At 53.8% G+C, this 24664-nt stretch overlaps 1 protein-coding gene across 3 annotated transcripts in view; it reads left to right on the top strand.

Annotated features, from left to right (window-relative positions):
• Positions 1 to 24664, top strand: part of WSCD1 (WSC domain containing 1) — a 43948-nt gene that overhangs the window by 10926 nt on the left and 8358 nt on the right. For all 3 annotated transcript variants that reach the window (XM_084863173.1, XM_084863172.1, XM_084863174.1), the window contains exons 2-5: positions 55 to 760; positions 6145 to 6259; positions 7988 to 8172; positions 12106 to 12227. In XM_084863173.1, coding sequence (XP_084719299.1) covers positions 334 to 760; positions 6145 to 6259; positions 7988 to 8172; positions 12106 to 12227 — 849 coding nt within the window. In that variant the 5' untranslated portion in view covers positions 55 to 333. The remainder of the gene's footprint in view (positions 1 to 54; positions 761 to 6144; positions 6260 to 7987; positions 8173 to 12105; positions 12228 to 24664) is intronic.

Genomic DNA, 24664 nt, shown 5'->3' with positions numbered 1-24664 from the left:
TGGGAGTGGAAGTCCCTCCTGTTTTACCGACGTGGTTTTTCTCTGCCTTTCCAGGTTTTTCTGAGCCAAGAGGTGAAGGTGGGCAGAGCTCAGGAATGGCGAAGGTCATGACCCTCAGCCAGAAGCTGCAGCCGCAGGGTGCAGTGGCCCGAGAGGAGTGATGGTGCCACCTGAGCACCTGCCGGAAGCGGGGCAGCGGGAGCAGTAGCCCCCCCGAGAGCACAGGCTGATCCAGGATGTGGAGATGATGCCTCCGGAGGCCCCGGCCTCCCTCCCGCCCGGGCGCTAGGAGCCGTGCCCAGGCTCCAGCCGGGAGCCCTGCCTCCCAGGGGCATGGCCAAACCTTTCTTCCGACTCCAGAAGTTTCTCCGCAGAACACAGTTCCTGCTGTTCTTCCTCACGGCCGCCTACCTGATGACCGGCAGCCTGCTGCTGCTGCAGCGGGCCCGCGTGGCCCTGCCACAGGGGCCCCGGGCGCCGGGCTCCCTGCAGGCCCTGCCCGTGGCCGCCGTGGCGCTGGGCGTGGGCCTGCTGGACAGCAGAACCCTGCAGGACCCCCGCGTCAGCCCGGAGCTGCTGCTCGGCGTGGACGTGCTGCAGAGCCCCCTGGCCCGGCCCCGGCCCGGGCCCCACTGGCTCCGGAGCCGCAACTCAGAGCTACGCCAGCTGCGGCGCCGCTGGTTCCACCACTTCATGGGTGACCCCCAGGCGCTGCCCGCCCTGGGCCCCGTGGCCCCCAGGCCAGCCGCCAGCAGCCGAGGTAAGTACTCAGCCCAGGTTCCTCTGGCATATCGGGGAGCTGCTTTCAGGAGCCTGCTCGGGGTCACAGGGTCAGAGGCCCCTTTCTCTGGCCCCTGGGGCAGCCAGGGGGGCAGGCACTGCAGACCCAGACCTTCACCTATTGCCCCTTCCCTCCTGCTCGCCCGGCGCAGGGAGGGCCGGTAATGGGAAGCCCCTTGGAGTTTGCTCACTCGCGGCTGGACTCCCACATGGCCCAGGGCAGGGTGTGTGAGCAGGTCGCTCTGAGCTCAGCCTTTGGGTTCAGACCATCCTTGTCTTGAACCTTGGCTTGGCCACAAACTTGTTGGGCGGTGCTTGCTTACCTTCTCCGGGTCCCTCTGAAGTGGAGATAGAGGGACCTGCCCCAGGGCTACTGTGGGGACTAAATGTGATCGTGTAGAGCAGTGGCTCGGAAGGTGGGGTCCCAGAGCAGCAGCTTCAGGTTCCCCGGGGAGCCTGTTCCAAGTGCAGATTCTCGGGTTCTCCCAGACTTGGGGGATCCTGAGCTCTGGGGCAGGGGCCGCAGTCCCTGTAGCCACCCGCCCCCCGGTGATTCTGATGTACACCCAAGCCAAGCACGCCTGGGCTAGAGGACCTAGTGCATTATTCGGCATTTAGTAACTGGCAGCTGTTAGTTACATCCCTTAATAAAAACAGCTAACTCATATGTCATTTACTGTGTTCCTGTAAATGTGCTATGTATGGGTTCTACATTGTATCCCAATATTATAGATGAAGAAACTGAGGCTCAAACAAGTTAAGTCAATCCCCAAGGTCATTCTCTTAGTGTGGGTTCCCAGGAGCAAACCCTGAGACCGGGATTCCAAGGCACATGGTGGATCAGGGCTGTGATCCCGGGAGCACTGTTAGGGAGGGAGAAGCGAGACAGGGATGAGAAGACAGCCAGGAAGGGGTGTGTTACGGAGCAGAGCAGTTGGAGGCCTGCATCTCTCGGAACAAGGGTGAAGCCTGCATCTCTAGGTGCAACCTGGAAGCAGCGAGGCCTAGGGGACACAGGTGGCCCCTCCACAGCCGCGCTGCTGAGACCCTCACGTGGGAACCGCCTGGCTTCAGGCCGGGGCTCTGGGCACTGTGATACAGGCTCTGTGTGGGGCCCAGGAACGGAGCCTGCATGTGACAAGCACCCAGAAAGTGTCATGGCTGTTGTCGGGTGTTGACAGCTCCGTCAGCATCTCTGTCACCGACCCATTCGGTCCTGCACCCTAGGTCACAGGGGAACTGCTCTCCTAACTATAAAAAGTGTGGTTGGAGCCGAAACCGGTTTGGCTCAGTGGATAGAGCATTGGCCTGCAGACTGAAAGGTCCCAGGTTCGATTCTGGTCAGGAGCATGTACCTTGGTTGCAGGCACATCCCCAGTGGGGGAGGTGTGCAGGAGGCAGCTGATCGATGTTTCTCTCCCATCAATGTTTCTAGCTCTCTAGCTCTCTCCCTTCCTCTCTGTAAAAAAATCAATAAAATATATTAAATAAAAAAAAGTGTGGTTGGAGAATGAAGCACTCCATGGCAGGATACAGAAAGATGTGAGGCGATTGGAGCGTGGGCTTTGCATTCAGGTCTGGCGCCTGAGTCAGGGAGGGCTGCGAGGGTCAGGTTTAGGGATCTGACTTTATTCCAAGGATAATGAGAAGGATCCAGGGAAGAAAAAGGAGCCCAGGCTTCCCTCGCCTTAGTGGGGGTGACCCTAGTGGCTCAGTAGAATGTAGACGGAAGACTGCACTGTTGTCTGCATGGAAGGAAGTTTCTTCTAAAATCATCTAGGTCAAAGCCCTCACCCTGGGGTTCCTCAGCAAGGCTTTCAGGGGAGAAACGAGGGACTGTTTCTGCAGCTCGTTTTATGCAGGTATGATTTCTATAAACTCTCCTCAGCACACCCAGACACTGGGTCCCTATGCAGGTTGCACCGGCATCACTCATTTAGACTAGAGTGTCGATGACTGACAAGGCCAGCATGGATTTCTTGAGACGAAGCCATAGAAAGAGCACATGTTTTGAAAGCAGAGCTGAGTGCCTCTTTCGGTCTTGCCAGTTCTGGGCTCTGTGACCTTGGGCAGCTTAGCTGCAATTCTTCTCGTTATTGCTCTCAATCTGCACATATTGAGGATTCATGTCTGGGTCTCCACATATGCTATTCACAGTGCACTTCAGGATCTGGGTCTGGTGACAGAGTCAGATATGCACCCACATGTTTACTGCACAGCACGAGTAAGGCATGCTGGAGGCTTTGGGCCTATTAGACAGAAGTGACTAGTTCTTTATAACCTGACTTCAGCGTGTCTGGCCAGCAGAGGGGATGGCTCAGGGTGACCTAGTTATAGCTCTGGGTGTTGAGTGCGTATGTTCAGAGAACTAGTGGATACCCCTTTTAAGTCATCTTCAGTGACTTAAAAAAGTGACACAAGGGGCTGCAGTGAAGGCTGAAGGACTGTGGTTAGGTCAGCCACTATGGCTTTATCGGTTCTTAAAATATTAAAAGGTTGACTATCCTGATGCCCGGGGTGCCCTAGGCACTCTGTTGCTCTCCCCAGTGACCCCCAAAACCTCCCCCTGACCCAGCAGCAAGGGAGGAGCTAACACCTGGTACAGCAGGAGCTCTGGTATTGAATGGTCAGTAATGGTTATTAGAGATTTTAATATCCCCCAAGATTTCAGATGGGATTTGTGCTCTGGGTGAGGCAGCGGTGTCACATGGCTGGAGATCTTCAGGGGAAGAGGGAAGAGGCAGGGCCCCGGCCTGAACCCCCTCTGGGAGCCCCTTGTTCCCCTCTGGGGGCCCTGCACAACCAGGCAGGCCTTACTGGTGGAGAGGAGACCCCGTCCAGCCCTCGGGACAGCTGCTGGGGCTGCAGACAAAGAGGGCGTCTCTTTGAGGCGCGGGCAGTCTGCCATCCCCCTGAAAAGGGATCCTGCAAGCCTGGGAAGCTGCAGGAGGCTCCATCAATCACCGAGCATTTCATTATACCTTGGACAACATCCATAATGGAATAAAATGTCAGTACGTTTACGAGGGGAAAAATAGTAACTTCTCCATGGCCGGTTTGTTTTTTATTGATAGTAATTTCCAAAGACATTCCAATATCTCCGAAGCCATCATTAATAGCCTCACAGCATGTCCATTTTGATGTGCAAATGAACAGATGTGGAGTCACAGACAATAATGCATCGCCTCCATTTCAGCCGAAAGTAATAAATCCGCCCCGGAATGTGCCCCAGCGTATCCCTCGGAAGTCCTTTTCTTTCTTTCTGCGCATTCTTGCCTCTGTCAGGGAGTTAGAAAGGCCATCCGTTACTTTTCCGGAAGAAAGAGCTCACCTCCTCCTCGTGAACATCGAGGGGAGCCATCTGCACCGCAGGCCCGTGCTGCACGCTGAGCGGGACGGCCAGGCGAGGGCCGGTCAGTTCCCACGTGGGCAGCTGCCGACTGGTTCACCGCTCCCTGTTTTCCGAAGAACCCGAAGCTGACTGCCTGAAATCACTTCTTTCTCTCTCTTATGAATGTGTTAATTATTCAGCCGATATTCACTGATCCATCATCATAGGAGGTCCCAGGTCAGAGGGAAGGATCGGAATAATAATCTCTGTTATTTATTCGAACATCTGTTAATGGTCAAGCATTGTTCTGTGTGGGTGTACATCTGTTATCTCACTTAATGTTGAACAGCCTGACACGTACGTGGTGCTATCACCATTTTAACGATGAAGGATTTGAGTTTCGGGGAAGTAGAGTAATTTTTCAGCGTTTATATCAATATTAATAGTGATATATTAACAATAAAAACAACCATGACAGCGGGTACTGTACCACATGCCACGCCTTGCATTAGATGCTTCCCAGATGCTGTGGAATTCTTATTGGCGCCTCCATGAATTCCATGGGCCCGTAGCCCCATTTCAGAGATGGGTAAGCTGAGGCTCAGTAAAAGGAAGCTAAACCTAAGTCAGCCTATTCCCCCAAAAGCTGTTCCCTGCTCCTCCGGAAACATGTACGTGCCATTCTCAGCCTCCAGGGGTACTGAGCCAGGGCGTCTTTACAACCTTCAGGTTTTTCTCACACACAGGGACAAATGTTTAACACCCCTGCGCTTGTGTTTTGGATGCTTAGTTGAAAGCTGTAATAGAATTTCTTCTTCGCTGAGCACCACATGAGGAATTTCTGAAATATTCGTTTTCTTTCACTAAGCAGGCGGGCTGAGGAGAGCCATTTATTCTCGCTGACCTGGGCGCAGTCTTCCTGCAGAGGTCCATTCTGGTCTCAAAAGTCCTGAGACTTTGCAGAAAAGCAGAGAGAAGCTTCCATGGCCTGGGGGTCTGGGAGCCCTGAGTGGAGGGTGTAGCATGTGCCTCTGTGTGGACACAGGGTGTGGCCACATGTGTGCTGCTGGTATCTAAGAGGATCACTGCCTGGAAGGGACGAGATACCGCCCTCTCAGGGTGGCAGGGCAGGGCTGCTGCGGCCTTCCTGGCCGGTGCCTGTCTGAATCAGCACGGTCACCCCTTTGTGGAGCCATGTTCTCCCTCAGGGATGTGCCAGAGATCCTGGACTGGCAGGCCCTGGGGTCTGTGGGCCTGCTGAGTCCCGCAGAGGACAGATCTCTTACACGCCAAAGGCTCCTTATGCCCCTCCAGGGATGGGGGCTTGCTCTCACCTGGGAACGGCAGCTATTTTTCTTGAAGTAGCTCTATCTGCAGGATCTGTTTATATTCTCTGTAGTCAGTTTCCACAATTAATTTCCTTCTTCTGGATGGCAAGGAGGTGACAGAACCTGCCACTCGGGACATTTGTGGAGCTGGGAGGCCCCTCCAAGCCCAGAAAAGGCAGGGATGGGGGGTGGTCTGGGGGAGGTACTTGACTTGCTGAGTTGTGATGGAAGAAGGTGGTGTTCAGACTGACCCCAGGGCCCTGGTGGGGTGTCTTTGGGTAAGGTGACCAGATGTCCAGCTTTTGGCGGGACAGTCCCGATTTTTAACAATTTGTCCCGCGTCCCGCGGCGTTTTTAAAAAGTCCCGATGTTTAGAAAGCATCTGGAGTTTTTTAAAACGCCTCGGGACACGGGACAAATTGTTAAAAATCAGGACTGTCCCGCCAAAAGCGGGATGTCTGGTCACCTTAGTCTTGGGGGCCAGTGGGACATTAACCAAGAAAAGGGGCAGAAGGGAGCAGGTTGACGTATCCAGAAGCATTTCTGGGGACGTTGGACCACAGCCTCATGCCCTGGCTTCTCTGAGAGGTACCCCCTTGCCCGGAAGGGCTGGGGGTGACCTTGGCATTCGCCCAGGGTGGGCTGCCATCAGGACCCCTCCCTCCCCAGGGCCTCTGAGTCTCTGCTGTGCTTCTCTGCCTGCAGGCACCTATGTTGGCTGCTTCCGTGACGACGGCCAGGAGAGAACGCTGAAGGGCACTGTGTTTTTTGACTTGAGAAAGATGACCGTCTCCCACTGCCAGGACGCCTGCGCTGAGCGGTAAGTGTGGGGCCCGGACCCCGGATGCCACCGGAAATAAGGTCAAGAGACATTCCCCAGAGGGAGGGGACACTTCGGCTGCCAGTGGCTGTCAATGTGGAACTAATTAGAGCCTGATTGATCGGGGCCCAACTGTCCAGAAGAGGGAGAGTTTATTGATGAGGTGTCTGGGGTTGTGGCTAGAGCCCTGGGCTCAGTGTCCAGGGACCGGGTTCTAGTGCTGCTGAGCCAGGGACTCGCCATGTGACTGAGCTCTGAGCCCTCCGCCTTTCCTCGGCCTCAGTTTACCTGTATGTTTAAAAGAGAATCAAGGGCTTTAACCCAGATTTCTCTGAGGACCCTTCTTGCTCTGGGAACATTTATTGTGTTTCAAACAAGATTTACTCTTTCTGCGGCTGCCAACTGACCCAGTGGTTACCAGACACTAGTCATATCCCAGGGAGTGGTCCCTGCCATCAAGGCTGTCACAGGCCACTCTGCGTGTGTGCATGTGCATGTATGTTTACAACAGAATCAGCAGATGGTACTCTTAGTTTATTTCATTCCCGTTCGGTTCTTTCATATTTGTTGTGTCATAAATCCTTACCACCTTCTGCTAGGTAACAACTAATCATGCCCATTATATAGGTGAAGAAACGTGAGGCCAGAGAAGGAAAGGACAGGGCCCCTGTCGAGAGTGCTAAAAGTGAGATGGACACAATCTCATTCTGTTCTCCTAACATTTCAGGAAATGGGGGCTCGGAGGTAGTAAGGGATATTCAGGGTCACATGGCCAGCAGGGGCCAAACAAGGGTTAGGAGCTGGTGTTGGGCTTTTTTTGTTTGTTTGTTTTTGTGTGTGTGTGTGTGTGTGTGTGTGTTTTAAAATATATTTTTATTGATTTTTTACACAGAGGGAGAGAGAGGGATAGAGACTTAGAAACATCGATGAGAGAGAAACATCAATCAGCTGCCTTCTGTACACCCCCTACTGGGGATGTGCCCGCAACCAAGGTACATGCCCTTGACCGGAATCGAACCTGGGACCTTTCAGTCTGCAGGCTGACACTCTATCCACTGAGCCAAACTGGTTTCAGCTCAATTTTGGTTTTTATGCCTAGGTCCACTGAAGAGGAGTTTGAACATGTTGATCCCTTTTCATAGTTAAAATCCCGTGTGGTACCACATTGGGTCCGTTCCCTCTCTTTCTTTACGGACAGTATTACAGCTGGGTGGAGGCGGGTAAGAGCGGTCTCCAGGCCAGGGAGGCTTGTGGTGGGGTCTGCTTGTAACGTGTGGAGGGCCCTTTAAAAGGACCAGTAGTGAGCTGGAGCCAGCTCGTGGCTCACGAGAGCAAACAGTTACACTTCAGAAATGTTATCAGCCCGTTGCTGAACCCTCACCAGCTTGAAATCATCTATAGAAATTGGCGAATGCCACCAATTGGGCCCCTTCCCTCCCATCCCGAGAACCAGTTACCAGCACACTACTGCCGTGGACCCGTCATGACCTGTCACCTGGCCAGCACCTTAGGGGACAAAGCTCAGGGCTCAGGAGAGGAACCAGTGGGGCCGACTCAGTCAGCTTATCACAAAGGAAAGACTGAGGCCAGCCCCATGCTGGTGGCCGTGGCCCTGGCCTCCTCATCCAGACTAAGCCTCAGCTTCAAGCCCAGCAGCCCTATCCGGGCCCCAGAGCCAGCTGTTCGGACGCCGAGGGCAGCTTTATCCCAGGCCCGCTTTCCCTGCAGGTCCTACGTCTACGCCGGCTTGGAGGCCGGGTCAGAGTGCTACTGCGGGAACCGGCTCCCGGTGCAGAGCGTCGGGCCCGAGGAGTGTAAGCACGAGTGCAAGGGGGAGAAGGGCTCGGCGTGCGGAGGCGTCGGCCGGCTCTCCGTGTACCGAGTGGAGGAGCTGCAGCCCAGCTCCAGGAAGCGTGAGTGTGCAGCCTCCCCAGGCTCTGTCTGTCCCCTCTCTCCACTGCCCCCGCTGCGGCCCCTCCTCCAAATCATCGGAACAGAAACTGCCCTCCCTTTCTCATCAGCTTCCCTGGACGGGCTCATCTCCGTGGGGTGTGGGCCTAGCGTGTGCCAAAGGTTGCTTGCATTCATAGCAGAAGCACATCTTGTCTGAAGGGAGAGAAAATGATCCAGAGGCCTGGGGCCAAGGCCTATGTAGGTCTTAAATGTGCTGTGTGGCCTCAGGCAGCTCACTTTCCCTCTCTGGGCTCCAGTCTGTTTTGTAAGGTGCAGAGGCAGACCTGGATTTCTAGCATTGGGGTGGACCAGGTCCTCTGGAAGTTCCCTACCTGCCCAGCCCCTAGGAATGGAGGAGTAAATGGAACAAAGACTATTTCACGTGCATAGCCGACTAGCAAGCAAGGAAGGAAATACAGAGGGATTCAAGGTCACAGTGGCGATGAGAGTGGAAACAGGCTGTGCAGCTCTGGTCTCCGCAGAGGGCAGTCTCTGGTCTCGGTGGCCACGGGCTGAGGTTTTGGTGTCCACATCGGACAGAGAAGGAGGCTCTGAGCTGGTCAGGATAGGGAATGGGGTGGAGACCTCTGCCTAACGTGGGATTCACTTCCACTGAAGTGTCAATCAGTGAAAGTTCGGTTTCTGAAATATAGTCCAGGGAGATGGAAAAAAAAAAAAAAACAAACAAAAAAAAACTTGTCTGTTTGACATGAGCTCCGGGGGACAAACAAAAAGAAAACTCTCCCTAAGAATTTGTAACTGTGGGCGACCTGCATTCGTGCAAGTTTTGGGGTTCAGATTTATACCATCTTCCTGGTCCTAAAAACTCCAGCAGAGGGAAATGCAACAGCTCTCGAGAGCTGTGCCACCAGCCCAGGTGTAGAGAGTTCCCAGAGGTAAACTCTCACCGAAGGTGAGCTCACTATATAAGTACAGAACTCCGAAGGGAAATAATCAGCCAGGAGGAAGAGGAAGAGGAGGCAGCTGGTGCTCCAGACAGGCAGACAGAATCCCCAAGAATGTCTGTGGAAAGTGCTTTTAAATACCGGGGGCCCCCGGTAGAGGTGTCTGAAGCTCAGGTTTGTCCTGATTGCAAGATGCTGAGTCCCAGATCCACTTCCTCTGACGATAAAATTCGATCTTTATCGAATGAAGATGGCTGAGAACACGGCCAGGGGCCGTCCTTTTCATAATCAGGAGGGGCCGGGCTGGGAAGAAGTCAGGGCACAGGAGACTGTCCCCACCACTGGCAGGGGTGAGACCGTGGGCGATGGGGGCACACTGGCTGTTGGACAGTGCCTCTGGCTGTGCACCTGGTAACGGCTCCAGGGCAGCTAATGCATTAGCCCAGGCGCAGACGGAGCTCAGGGAAAGAGGGCTTAGGTCAGGCGTTAGGACTGCAGAGGGGTGTCCTGAGACCTCTCCTAGCAATGAGTGTTAGCCATGCAGTCCAGAAGCCCGGCTGTGAGAGCCATGGTGACGGCTGTGGGGCCAGCGTGACGGGGAGTGTGGCTTCTGCTCAGGCCCCGCCAACTGAGGCTGCTTAAGTGCTTACAGTCAGAGAGGATACATCCGGGCACAAGGGCTCCCGCTGGGGGGACAGGGACAGGGTTGTAACCCTGGCAACACATGCTTTGTGGATTCACTAATGAGACCATTAGCTCAACAAATCGTGATTGATGCCTCCTCTGGGCCAGGACAGGGCCTGGCACAAAGGTTGCCGTGGTGCATGGATCTGTCAACTTTGGCTCTGTCACCTGGGCGTCCCGATGGGCTTCCTGAGGACAAGAATGTTCCAGGCTGGCTTCTTGGACCTTTGATTTCCCTGGATTCAAAGCCACTCCCACCCCCCAGCAGGACCAGGCCTATATGTAGGCTCCGGCTGCCCTGCCAGCTCCTCCCGCCTGCTCAGCCTCTGCCTCTTAGGGATCACTGATGTGCTTCAGGCTGCCCGTTGGTTAAGGGTGAGATGGCCCAGTTAGTTACTCAGCCTCAGGTCTTGAGGGGCTACACCTGATACCATGGTTCATGTTGAAAACAGAGTGATAGCTGCCTCTTCGGGCAGCCTGTGGGGCCCATGCAGTTGAACTTTGCCCACTCCCTTCTCAAGGGGGTGAGTCAACAGGATCTCTGTCTGGAGGCGACCAGGTGGCCACCCGTGTTAAATGTCAGCTCCCCGGGTTGGGATCAGAGGCAGGAACAGAGCAGTTCATCTCAGAGGTGCCCTGCCCGAAGTGGCCCTGGGGCTGGCACCTGGGAAGTGAGGGGGCAGGTGTGGATAGACTGCACCGGACAACAGCCTCTTCCCCGAAAGACAGTCACTCAGTGATGCCCAGAGGCAGCTGATGCTCTGGCATTGCAGTGTATGCTGCGCCCTCACGTGCCCTGTTGTTCAGTTCATTCATCCATTCCGTGCTCACTGGGCACCTGCTGTGTCAGGTAGGGCTGGGTGTGGTTGGGCACAGGGTGACCCACATACAGCTGCCCCTGGGACTCTGGTTTGTGCCTCCCTGCAGCCTGGGACTGGCCGGGATGCCCATAATGCCTATGCTGTTCACCCTCCTTGTCACGTGCCCCGGAGCCTGTCTCCCCGGGGTCTGACCCACCCCAGAGCAGCTGGCTGAGGACCACAGTCCAGTCCATCGAGCTGTTTTGTCCTTTTGGGGTTCAGTGGTGCCACAGGACAGGAAGGAGTTCTGTGAGCCCAGCACAAGCCATCACCCCAGGTCCTTACACCCAGGCCAGGGCAGCCACATGAGGGGCTGGCTTGTGGGTGCACGTTGCCCCTCAAAACAACTCTAGCTGCCGGGCATTGTGTTGGCGAGGAATCAGAGGGTCTTGAGTCCACACGATACACCCACGCTTCAGAGCGCGTCATCCGCAGCACCAGGACTTGACCTCAGGCCAGGCAGATGCTCAGCCTGGACGGTTCTCCCCGACACCAGCTGCCCCCCTTCATTTGTGCCCAACTAGGTGGGTGCCCTGACGTGCAGACCACTGGAGACGTGGCTGACCAATGGGCTTCCAGACCAGGGCTCCATCCTGCTTTGCAGTCCTGCGTGGAAGTGCCCTCTGGCTGCGGGGCTGCCTGGGGAGGGGGTGTCTGCTGCTGGTCAGGTGCTGGGCAGACGGGGAGCAGGGAGAGATGCTGAGCCCCAGGAGATCAGGGATGGGTATCGGGGTGCCATCTAGAGAAACTCTGATGAGTCTGGAAGAAACATGAGCAGTGGATGCTGGAACATTCCAGAAGGTTTGTTCTGCACCAAGGAAGCCAACTGGGGAGCTGCAGTTTTCCACCAGAAGGTCTGAGGTACACGGTGACCTGAGGCTGCCTGGGACGGGTGTAAGGAGTAGTCCCGGAGCTTGGTGGGAGCCCACGGTCGGGGAGGAAGCACGGCGGTGGGTCACTCGGTGGCGCAGTGACGGGACCTGGCAGGGTGCCGGTTTCCAGGCCTGCTTCTCTTTCCGCACATTTACGGGGAAGCCATGCACTTTTCCAGAACATCTGCCTGGCAGGTTCCCTAGTGCCGAATCTGGCTCAGGATAGACACACCGTCCGGATTTTGTGAAGGGAGGGAGGGGGAAAGAAGTGGGAGAAGAAAGGAAAGGTGAATGGACTCTGTCCCCCAAGAGCTGGTGGCAGTGAGACCTGAAGGCAGACAGGCAGCCCCTTGTCGCTGATCCTGGGTGACCAAGGCCCTGGTGTCTCGCTTCCCCCAGAATCAGGGCTTGGCCACCCCCCATGTAGGGCAGTTTGCCGTCTCTGATGTGAGACCTGCCCTCCTGAGGATGCCCCTTCAGATGCTAAGACGGAGAAGCCACCAGTTTCCCTGGTGACAGGCACCAACTGCCGGGAGCACCGTTTCTCACCGAAATCCTGTTTTCCCCCCCAGGGAGGTCGGTCACGAACCGCGGGTGCTTCAAACTGCCGGAGAACATCACGGACGCCTTCCCCGACTCCCTGACGCAGGCCAACATGACAGTGGAGACGTGTTCGGGATTTTGTTCCAAGAAAGTAAGACCAATTATAATTCTACCACATCGGCGTGTGCGGCGGCCTCAGAGAGGGGGGAGGCGCAGTGCTGGGCTGCAGACAGCCGTCCGCCCCGAGCGGCAGGCCGCGCAGCAGACATCCCCGAGGGCGCCCACAGGGAGTGTATTGCTAGGGCCGGTGATTCCATGCTGGGAGGGGAATTGTCAGCGAAGGTTGTAGAAGCTGAAATGATCATGCCTTCCCCGACATGAGCTCTCGGCACAAGTATCAGATGGTAGAATGACTGGGTTTGAAAGCACGAAGATGCTGGGTCGGGACCTGGAGAGAACAGACAGGTTTTCTGTTGTGTGTGCCTATAGCCTTGGACATGAACTTGACTTCAGGGACTGGAGTCCCACGGGCACCTTTGGGCTGGAGTTCCTGGGCTGAGGAGTGGGGTGTGACTGTGTGAGGGCTGGGCTGGGCACCAAGGCTAGATCTAGGGAGGGGATGTTGGCCAAAGCCAGGTAGGATTTGCAGAAGGCAGGACCGGGTAGGTGGGGACAGGGGGGGAGGGCTTTGTGAAGCTAGGCTGGTGGAACCAGCAAGGTGTCTGAAGAGCACTGCGATCCGGGGCTGAAGTCCAGCAATCTCCAAATTGGTCTGCATGCTGCAGCCCTGGAAATGGCCCTCAGTGGCTGCCTGCTAGGGTTTGGGGCTGCTCCTCTGTGTGGGGGTTCAATAGCCTTGACGAGACCATGATACCTGGCAGTGCAACACAATGGGGCTAAGAGAGAGGGGCCTTGGCGATGATGATGATAATGATGGTGATGATGATAAAGATGATGACGATGGTGGTAATTATCAACAGTAGCTAACATGCATTGCTTGTTTATTTCATGCCAGCTACTTACTGTTCCAAGCCCAGATGTGTTAACCAATTTAATCCTATAGCAACCCTGTGGGATAGCTGTTATGATTATGTATTTGCAGGTGAGGAAACTGAAGCAGAGAGAGCCTGAGCATTCTTTCCGAGGTCACATAGCCAGTAAGAGGGCGGGATGGGGGTGGGTGGAGCCAGGATTTGAGCTGTGTAGCTCCATGGCCTGCTGGTGGTTTGAAGTGGGCCTCCTCGAAGGCAGTTGTGGTTGGACATGGAGGAGCCTGCCCTCCCAGGGGGGCCCCGTGCTCCCTGGGAGCTGCCCTCCCTGTGCTGCGTGCCCTCCCCCCTCTTGCGATGCTCCCTGGAGGCTGGTGGAGACAAAGCCTTGCATGTGCGCCTCCCTCTTGTGCACACTCAGCCTTTGAAGAGGCTCCTGCACGTCCAGCATTTTCGAAAGCTTCCTCCGAGGAAGCTCTCAGGGCCTCAGGGAATCACGAGACACAGGCAGCCCGCCAAGAGCAGTTTGTTGATTTGCAAACATCTGGCCTGGGCATCTCAACTCCCCTCTCCCCCTCGTGGGAGCAGGGACGGGGGCAGAGGCAGCAGGGACACCTGCTTGTGTGCTCACAAGGAAGCAAGCCGCACTCCAGGGCCGCCTGCACACCTGCAGGCCCCAGCCGGTCCCCGAGGAGCCTCCACTGGAATCAGGGGAGCTGAGCTGGGCCAGACCAGGCTGAGGGCAGCCTCCTAGGGGCAGTGTCCTGTGTGCTGGGTGCTGTGCGGGGGACCTCGCCACCCATGATCTATCTGCCTCACCCTCCTGGCGCTCCCTGAGGGAGGTACTCTGATCCCAGCTGCTGCTGCGGCAGAGCCAGAGCCGGTCTGCACACAGGCAGGGAGCCACTGGCATTACAGCCCGCCCTCCCGCCACCCCCTGCGCTTTTGTGCTCCTCCCTTTGTGAGACATTGGGGGGAGGGGCCCCAGTGGGTGAGTGCAGAAAGGAGGCAACAGGGGGGAAGAGAAGAAACAGGGGGACGTGGCAGGAAACGGACATCTCCGCTGCATGTCCCCAGTGTTTTAAATGATTTTTAGTAGGTGGTGTGTCACACAATTAAAAGACACCAAAGTGCTCGGCCCGGAGAGTCTTCCTCTCGCCCGGTGTCTCACCACCCAGCGTCTGTCCTTCCTCGGAGGCAGCCATGGTCCTGACTTCCTGTGTCCACAGTCAGAGAGCGTCTCTGTCTCTTCCAGTAAGCGTCTATGTCTCTTCCAGCAGTCGTTTCTTTCCAAGATGTGATTCCTTTACAAGCCCACAGGTGGTAACGAGCCGCTCACAGCCACCCCGCGTGGGACTGGTAACGATCGCTTCCTATTGGCAAGGAGCCTGCTTCCCCTGCCTCTTCCTCCCTGACAGGATGTCCTATAATTTATTTAACCAGCCTCCTGCTGTTACACATTTAGCTTGTTTCCAGTCCTTTGCTTTTACAAATAAGGCTGCTGCGGGGACTCTCCTTGTGGGCGGGGCGTTTTGTTGCGGTAGATCTGGGAGACAGAATTCCAAGGAGGTGCTGGGTCCTAGGCCACCTGTCCCATTCACATAGGCAGACTTGGCCATGGTGCCCTCGGCTGAGGTTATGTTAACTTCACCCCCCCCCCCCCCCCCGCCCCGTCCCCCAGCGCCTTGTGAGAGGGAAACCAGGCACCCTGTGGCTCTTCTCTTAGGGACAATGACTTCAAAGCAGCCTCCGAGGTAGGCACCCCAGGATTCCGGGGGCACCTCCTTTGGGGCGGCCCACGAGGGCCCAGGGGTTTCCGCCTTGTGATCTCAGGCACACACCTTGAAGATTTCACACTCTCCAACTTCTGTTTTCAGCCTTTCTTCGCATCTGCTGGCACAAATCCATGCTGATGCAGTTTGGCGTTGGAGCTTGTGCCAAAGGTACCTGCCGGCTCCCGATCCCTCCCACTCTTTTCACGTTAGCACCTTGTGCGTCACAGGCTCAGCTCTGGCGGGTGCTGGTGGTAACTGTTCAGGTCAGCACGGGCGGAGAGGGCACCCAGGTTCTCGAGGTGAAACCCTTGTTTCTCTTGCTTCTCTTCCTGGCCTCCCTGCATTGTCGGATGGGCCCGGGAGGGTGGGGGTTTCCTCCGGGGCCATTGTTTACATGCTCAGAAGTTTGCAGCTGTGAGGAACAGTCGTCATTTCCAGGGTTCATGTGGAAAGCAGGTCTTGGCAGGATACAAACTGGGGCGTGGGGGGGGGGGGCGGGGCAGCGCATCAGAGCTTGGGGGAGGGGGAGAACCACTCGTGAGGTAGTTCTTGAGTCTCAGCACTGATCTCACTCTGTCTCGTCCACTTTGGGGAGGGGCTGAGATGGGACACGAGACAGAGTGAGGCAGCGCTGATGGGGGCGAGGGAGCCTCGGAGGCCAGTAGCACCAAGGCTGCGTGACTGACCCAGTGGCCTCTCATCCACACTTGTGGAAGGGGGCAGCCAGAGGATGTGGTGTGGAAGGTGAGTGGAGGCAAATTGCAATGGGCCCTTGATGCCTGCGTCAAAGCCCAGATGTTTTTGGTGCAGAAGAGGGAGCCACTGTGGTGGAGCAGGGAGAGGATGCTGTGCCCAGCGTGGCACTTCACAGCCGTAGGCGGGGCTCTGGAGGGGGTGGAGGCGTCCTCTGTGGATCCCTTTGGGAGGCAGCCCGCCTCAGAGACACCTCGGGAGATGCCTCAGCAAAGCTGAGATGGAAGATGGCCTGTGGGTGGCTCTGGAGTTAGGGATTCTAGGCAGGGCGAGGCCCAGAGGTTACTCATCAAGGAAAACTCACCCAGCAGAGTGAGCCTTTGGTTCCCAAGCTGTCCGTCCCTTCTCCCTCACGGGTGTTGGTGTCACTTGGACTCAGGACTTCTGGAGCAGACTCCCCCACACCCCCTGCCCTGCCTCCTCATTGGGCAGCTCCGAGCTCTGAAGTTTCCTGGCCAGGGTTTTGCAGGGACTCTGCCTTCACTCGTCAGCCTTGCAACCACTGACACTTCAGGTCAGGTCACCTTCGTTTTAGCATCTGTCTGTGCATTGCAGGGTATTTAGCAGCCTTGCTACCCTTTACTCAGAACATGCCAACGGCCCCTTCCCGCTCAGTTGTGACAACCCAAACAAGGCCACATGCCCCCTGCAGGACAAATCGTCTCTTCGTGCCCCGTCAAGAGCCACTGCTTGAACGTGTTGGCTCAGCAATGCCCAGGCTTGGCCCACGTTCCCCATGAGTCTGAGTCCTGGAGAACAGTTGTCTCATCCGACTATTTGGTGAGGATGAGGAAGCAAATTCTGCCTCTGGTGCTGATGTGTGGGGGATGTGAGGTCAGTTGGAGGCTCAGCTGACCCAGGGACCAGCGACCTGTGTGCAGGAATGGCTTCCCTTCTCCTGTCCTGGATGCTGAGGGGCTGAGAGAGGTGAGCTCGGAGTCTGGCTGTACTTTCCTGTCTGAAGTGCCGAGCACTTCCTCTCCAGCAAGGCCAGTAGTACCGAGGCTGCAGGGATGTCCCAGCGGCAGTTCCATCTCATCCTGATTTGGCTGAAAGACAAGCTCAGATGTTCTATGGTGTGGGAATGGCTACACATTAAGCCACAGCCATACAGTGGACTATAATGCAGCCATTGAAAATGGCTTCAAAGACTTTTATGAAGGGAAATGCTCACAGCAGAATGTGAAATGAGACCGAGCTAAACCTGGGGGAGGGGACCAGGGGCTTAATTAAGGCTGCCTGGGCTGTGGGGCCCAGCAGCAGATGTGAGAGCTGGGGCTTGGATACAGGAAAAGAGGGGAGCCCTCCTTGCAGCACCCCAATTTTGAGCACCATCTGGGGTCTGTTTGTAGCCCCAAATCGAAATCTCTATTGTTTTTTTGCTAGTTAGCTACAATGAACTTGGGGAGCTCCAAGAGTGTAGTTTGACGGGGAGGAGAACATTTGGGGGGAATCGCAGCATCTTAATGATCTGACTGTCTGCCAGCAAGAGAGACCGGACCGATGTAATGTGTTTTTAAACACAGTACAACGATCCTGTCTAATTTTCTGTGGTCGTTTTGGAGATGGGAGGAAGCCTGCTCATTTTCAGCACTCAAGATCCTATCAGCTCCTTCCTTTGGACAGAGGTGAGGAGGAGGGGGAGGGAGAAAGCAGAGATATTTGCCTTTCTACCAGTTCAGATCTGGGGGTGATTAATTTCGAAGCCTGATATTTGTGTTCAAACAGATAGACCATTTGTGGTAGCGAGGGTTACCACTGTGGGCTGGTGAGCGAAATCTGACAGCATCTGTAAATAGGTTACTAACGTGTAAAGCTTCCCCAGCATTATGCCTAGTGATCTGAGGTGTTATCTGCCGGCCACTGCTGCTGGTTCTACTGAGAAAGCAACCAGAGGGACGGGATGGAGGGGGGAGAGAGGAGCTCCCCTTCCTTCTTGTCCTCTTTCAGCCTCTTTTGGTGCATGCGTCCTTATAGAGAATATTAGCCCCCTGGGTGTTTTCCCATTGACATTCTTCTAGGTTTTTTTCATTTGGCCGTTTAATGGCAGCGCTTACCCATCCGCCTGTGAAATGGAAAAGCACACGTTACTGTGGAGGCTGCTGGGCGGCCGCGCCGCCTCAGTCCACGTGGACCCCAGTAGACGCGGTCTGTGCCGGTGGACTTGCTGCCTCCATGGGGCACGCAATTTCACGCTCTGCCAAGGCTGGGTCTGTCAGTGTCTGGGTTTTGTGAATTTCTACCTGGATATTAAGAATTTTTTTCTTTGCCAAAATGCTGTAGAGTCATTTCAATAGGTGACTGAGAGGAGTGGCTTTGGATTTCCTATGAAAGTTCTGTAGTAAACCTGGTGTTGTGATGGTGGATGTCTCTGAAGAACACCTACTGTTTTCTTTGAGGGGGAGGTTGCACAGGCTTTTTATAAGAAAATTTTAGAAATTTTTGGAAATGCAGACATAAAATTAAAACTCACTTGTCACTTTATCATACCAGAGGAAACAGCTAATAACATTTTGCACACTTTTGTGTATATATATACAATATATATATATATATATATATATATATATATATATCCTTTTAAAGTGTGTGTGTGTGTATATATATATATATATATATATATATATATATCCTTCTGATCCTTCTGAAGTGTATATATATATATACACCTTTGGGAGGTATATACTAGATGTATTGGTGAATAATGCGGATTTTGTAATCAAAGAAAACACGATAATTTCAAGAGAAACATCAAAAGTGCTTTATTCAAAGTAATGTCCATGGCTAGATACACATTTCCCCCATCTTTCAGGTAATTTGTGGATACCGTCCCAATAGAACTTTGCTTGTTTTGAGGCAAACCATTCAGAGACCCAATTTTCCACTTCTTTGTATGTTTTGAAGTGCTGCTCAGAAAGTGAGTGCGCCATTGATCAGAACAAGTGGTAATCTGAAGGAGCAAGGTCTGGTGAATATAGCGGGTGGGTTAATACTTCCCAGGCAAGATCTTTTCACGTGTCTTTAACTGGTTTTGAAGTGTGTGATCGTGGTTATTATGAAGCAAAATTACTTTGCCGTGTCTTCTGACACATTCTGGTGTTTTTACGATCAAAGCATGGTTCAAATTGGTTATTTGTTGTCGGTAATGATCAGTATTAACGATTTCACCTGGTTTTAGAAGCTAATAATACACCACACCTTCCTGATCCAACCAAATGCAGAGCATTGTTTTCTTTCTGAAGTGATTTGGCCTTGTAGTCGATGTTGATGGTTTACCTGGATCAACCCATGATTTTGTGCATTTGGGACTCTCAAAATAAATCAACTTTTCATCACCAGTCACAATTCGATGCAAAAAAGTCTTTCTTTGGTGCTGTTGAAACAACATTTTACTGATGACTTTTCGGTTTTCTATTTGTCTTTTGTTCAGTTGATGTAGCACCTATTTCCGTCCTTTAAAATCTTTCCCATTGCTTGTAAACAATTGGAAATTGTTTGCTGAGCAATGTTTAATCTTTCTGCAAGTGGTTTGAGTTTGACAAGCATCTTCATCCAATAATGCTTGTAATTGTTGGTCTTCAAACTTCTGCGGTTGACCTGGACATTCTTTGTCTTTCACACCGAAATCATCACTTTTAAAGCATTTAAACCAGCATTCACTAGTATCTTGGGGTGGAGTATGTTCACCATAAGCTTCCTGAAGTATTCAGCAGCACTTTTCTTCAAAATAAAGTAATGAATTAAAACTTCCCTCAAATGCTCTTTTTTTGGCACAAAATTCGACATTTTTAAGTGTAAAAATATCTATGATGTTAACACCTTCAGCAAGTTTGACATAGGAAGTTTTGAAGCTTGTTGTCAATACAACAAATTAGCATGCATATCAAATCGCATATATATCAACATATGTGTAACTCCATCTACTGAAAAAAAATCCCCAGTATTAACCGGTACACCTAGTATGTATCCTTCTAAAAATGGAAGGAGGGAGCTTTAGAGGCGTCGTGACCTGGGTACAGCCCTGCTCGGCCCCTTTCTCGCTTTGTGGTCCTGGCCAGTCACAGAGCCCTGAGCCTGAGTGTCCTCCTGTGCTGACCGGGGTCGGCGACGGCGGCAATGCCTTGCCAGACTGCGCGGAGGACTCGGTGGCTTTGCTGTGGTTTGGGTGTCTCTTGCATAGCAAGTATTCCAGACAATGGGATGATGATCAAAGATAACACGATAAAAGCTACTATTCGGCTTCCATGGTTCCTTTGCTGCGCGTGGGGTATTTGAGGAACTGCCTAAGACAAGCGGCTGGTCCTCTCCTTGTCAGTGGAAACCTGGGCACCTGGGGCCCCCAGGGTGTGGTGGTTCTGAGCCACCAGGGTTAAATGGACCTTCTTTCCAGTGGCATGTGTTTGGCTTTGACAGGGAGGGTGTCGCATGGAGCGGGGGAGTGTGTGTACTGTCTGGGGGCCCAGGGTCTGCAGAGAGCCACTGCCCAAGGGGACGCCCAGAGGCCCCCGGAAACACTGACATTTGCCCCAACCAATCCCGAAGCAGCACTTCTGAGGCTGGACACAGGCGGGGGCTGTGCGTCAGCTCTCCGCATGGAGAAGCCCTGCCCCCACCCACTCCTTCAGCCTCCCCTGGACTCGGGCCATCCAAGCAGCTGGGTGTCTCCTCTCTGACAGGCACCTCACGAGCATTTCCTTCCATCCTCAACGCCCCCTTACAGGTGCGGAAATCAAGCCTCAGTCCATCTTAACCTAATCTCACGCCTGCTGACTCCCAAGCCTATAATCACCAAGCTATGCCCCTTTCATAGAGCTGAGAAAACCCAGGATCACAGATGCTCACTAGCTTGTGGACACTGCGCACCTGACACCAAGCCTTGGTCTGGCTCCACCTCCCTGTAGCTGCCTCTCCAAACCACACACACCTCTCCCAGCCCACCCCTGGAGGCAGACCCCATGGGCACCGGGCCGGAGCAAACAGGCTCTCAATCACAGTATCAGCTGACGGGTCTGCATTCAACTTGGCATTTTCCCGAAAGCACCAAAAGCAAAAGTTGGCCTCCTCCCCCATATCTGCAGCCATGTTTGTGGCTGTCTGCATTTCCTTTTTGTACCCAGACTTGCCTCTGGAGCAAAGGGAACTGCCCTGGAGGGAAAGACTGGTCAGAGCTGACTAAGCTCTGTGCTAGTTTGCAGGTTTCATTAAAAAAAAAAAAAAAATTAAAAAAATCCATGCATTCATGTGTTTGCCTCCAAGTTGAGTGTGGGTGTGGCAAAGCCCTGGACTGGACTCCAGGAATCTGGCTTCTCTTTCGCTCACCCTGATGGTCTGACGTCTTGGGCTGCTCGCTCCCTGTCTCCAAGCCTCAGTTTCCCCTTCAGAAACTTGAAGCACTCATCTGTGAGATTTCTGTAATTCTATATAACCACGGAGATCCCAAGCAAGGTGCTCAAAGAGGAATGATGATGGAGGAGATGAGACCCAGCCGAACCAGTTTGTTAGAGGTGTCTTTCTTGCCTGTTGGAATGTCCACTCCTTGACCCCTTGGCCATGACCATGCCATGTGGATCTCCATGACCCAGAGAGCCCAGCCCTGGCTGTGTCTTGACCTGGCTCCAAGCTGACACCGAGGCTGGGGCTGGAGGTGAGGGGTCCGGAGTAGGATGCATATCCACCCGCCCTCCAGCCAGGCTCAGTGGCTCCCTCTTCAACTCCTCCTCATGATCCCACGTCTGTGTTTGTGCTTTCTTTTTCTGCCTTGCTTTCTCTAATCATCTTCTCCTTTGTCTCTTCGTGTTCTCTCTCTCTCTCTTGCTCTCTCTCTCTCTCTCCTTCTCTCTCTCTCTCTCTCTCTCTGTAGGGGTGGGAGGAGTGGAGAAGGTGGCAGAGAGATAAGATTCTCCAATATTTAATTTTTATGGAAATCATGTCCTAGAAACCCCCAAGGGGCTGAAAATTGTTCTGTGTTTTCAGAATCCAGTGATGTCGCTGAAGTGGTTATGTAGTAAATAAAACCACATTACTGTCTGCAGCTCTCCCATGTTCTGCAAACACCCGGAAACCTGACAATTTAATCCACTCAAGGAAGCAAAAAGGTTCGGGTCACTGGTGGGGTCAGCCTGCCCCAGCCTGGGGATACAGGACTAGGAGGCATCACCGTGGGCAGCAGCAATACAGCCAGGGAGGGAGACAGCGCCTGCGCCCTGAGCAGAGCTACCATGTTGCTGAAATTTTCTCTGAACAGTAATCCCAGGAGATCCAGCCCCCTGGGGTCCCTGGCGTTCGGGGCGGGTGTTGCTTAGATGCGCCAGCTTTTTTCTCCTCCCTCATGCCCAGGGTGAAATGACCAACAAAAATCCCATGCCCAAGTTCATTGCCATTAATCTGGGAGGGGAGTTGGGACTGTAAAGGACATTCATTTCTTCATTTGTTCATTGGCTTGTCCATCAAACAGTCATTAAGCACCCACCATGTTCTAGAGAGAATGCAGCAAAGCTCACACACACACACACACACAAATCCCTGCTCACACCCTCGGGGAAGGAAGCAAATGATAAGCAGGTCAGCAAGTAAAACGGAGCAGATGTTGAATGCTGACAAGCTACGTGGAGGAAAATGAAGCCGGAATCTTCAGTGTTAATGCACAAGAAAGGAAAATATTTATTGGCTGAAAGCCTTGTACACAAATGTTCATAGCAACTTTATCTGTAACAGGTAGAGACCAGAAACAGCCTGTGTGTCCTTCAAGTGGATGAATCAACAGATTGGTGCATTCACACACAGAATAACAGGGATAAGAAGGAACAGTCTATTAACAGATAAAACAACATGGGTGGGTCTAACAAATACATTTCTGAATGAAAGAAAGCAGACACTCCAAAAATAGGCATTGGATGGCTCCATTTATAGTCTAGGCAAAATGAATCTCTGTGGGTAGAAATCAGCAGCGGTTGCTGTGAGGGAGGGTTGGCTGATTGGAAAGGGGTGGAGGAAACGGGTTGTGAGGGAGATGCTGGTCTTGATACTAATGCATCAAGTCTGCTGAGGGCACCCTTAGGGTCCGAGGATCTCATCGCTGTTCTACCCCAGTGAAGCCAAATTAGAAGGCCCAGCAGCAGGGGGATAGGGAGGTGAGAGGATGAGGTGACTTGAAGTGGGCAAGCCAGAGAAGGCCTCGGGAGAAGGCAGGTTGAAGAAAGTAAGGGAGAAAGCCACGTGGGTGTCTGGGGGAGGAACATTCTAGGCAGAGAGAACAGCAAGTGCAAAGGCCCTGAGGTGGGTATGTGACTACACTGGCCAAGGACTGTGGGAAAGCTGGTGTATTCGCCTCCCAGGGCCACTGTAGCAAGTGCTGCAGATGGATGGGGGCTTCAACAACAGAGATTTGTTTCCTTGCCGCTCTGGAGGCCAGAGGGCTGAGATCCAGGTGTTGGCTTCTTCTGTCCCTAGACTGCACATGGCCCTTTGTCTTCACAGGGCCTTCCTTTGGTGTGTGTGTGTGTGTTCTAATCACTTCTAATAACCACACCAGTCAGACTGGATAGGGGCCCACCCTCATGGCCCCATTTAAACATAATTACCTCTTTAAAGACCCTACCTCCAAAAGCAGTCACATTCCGAGGTAGAGGGTTACGATTTCAACGTGTGAAGTTTAGTGGACACAGTTCCACCCGTAACAGCCAGTGTGAGCAGACGGGGACACAGCCAGGTGGCTGCGTGCTCACTCCATCGCTGCCGTGAGCCCCCAGAGCTGTGGTGAAGGTGCTGATCTGGGAGGAGGCAGGAGGGGAGGTTTGTGGGAGGGGATGGATGGTGATGGTGGGAGCTGGAGTCACAATTCCTGTGATGGCTTTTCACTAATTCACGGCAGCAGAAAGCCAGGGGTTTTCTAATGGAGGGGCCGGACAGACACAGATTTTGCTTTCTGTGCAATAGAAGCCCAGGAGTCCGCAGCATTTGGCTGGACATGCTGATGGGGTTTGTCAGCCTTTGTCCACTCACTCCCATGTCCTGTCACCTTGGTCCTGCACCGGGACAGTAGCCCTGGCTGTCGGTGCTGGATTGCCACCGCAGCTGGCATTGGGGACAGCTGTGGTTCGGGGCATGGCTGGTTCCAAAGTGAGGGCCCCATTGTGGCCGCTGAGTCTTCACAGCAATCGTCTTCTGCATGTGCCTGACCAAGACCGAAGGACCACAGGCTCTGGCAGGGCTTCTGGCCTTCCCTTGGTCCTGAGCTTTCCAGGCCTTGGAGGGGGAGCCAAAGTGGGGACCTTTAGGAAACAAACTCCTGGTGCTCTAAGAGGCAGGTGGCCTGGGGCCACCTCTAGTTCAATTAGAGGCCTGGAGAGAGAATAGGGGAGCACTTACTACGTGCTGGGCCCTGGGCTGGGTCCTTCTCATGGTCCTCCCTTCATTCTCCACCCATCTATGAGCTGGGTGTCATTATCCACAGGTTACCAATGAGAAAACCAAGATTCAGAAAGGGCAGGCACTCGCCCAGGGTCACACAGGTACAGAATTGTGGCTCTGGTCTTTTGGATGATAAACATGGTGCTTTCTCTGCTCTGGGCACTTCCTCCCTCTGACATAAAAGTTCCTGGATACCACTCTTATCCGCCAGCCCCATTTCACGCCTCTCCCAGGAAAGCCTTGGGGATAGCTGTCCTAGGCTCACTGCCCTCGGGGTGGGGCCAGGGGGAGCTAGTGAGGGGCCCAGAGAGAAAAGAGATCCTCCGGCTCTTCCAGGCAGGCCCATTCATGGAACATGTCCATTTTACAGGCGGAGAGACTAAGGGAGGTGACTTACTTGTGGTCCCAGAGTGTTTATGAGTTTTTCCAATGCAAAAGGGAGCTCTGAGCTCTAGAATCAGCACGTTTAGTGAGATGGTGTGTGTGTGTGTGGGGGGGGGGGGGGGTAAGGGTACATGTGTCCCTACCTGTCCTACGTGACAGCTCAGCTCTGAGAGACGTGAGCCTAGGTCCTGGTAAAAGTCCTGGCAGAGGCAAAGCTGCCCCTCAGCCTTGAAGAAGGATGAGGGAGGCGGAGGGGCTTTCAGAGAGGCTGGGCATCT

This window comes from Pipistrellus hanaki (assembly GCF_964339955.1).
Source record: "Pipistrellus hanaki genome assembly, chromosome: 16".
Lineage (NCBI taxonomy): Eukaryota > Metazoa > Chordata > Mammalia > Chiroptera > Vespertilionidae > Pipistrellus > Pipistrellus hanaki.
The sequence above is the reverse complement of the archived record's forward strand: the minus strand, read 5'-3'. Positions and strand labels throughout refer to the sequence as shown.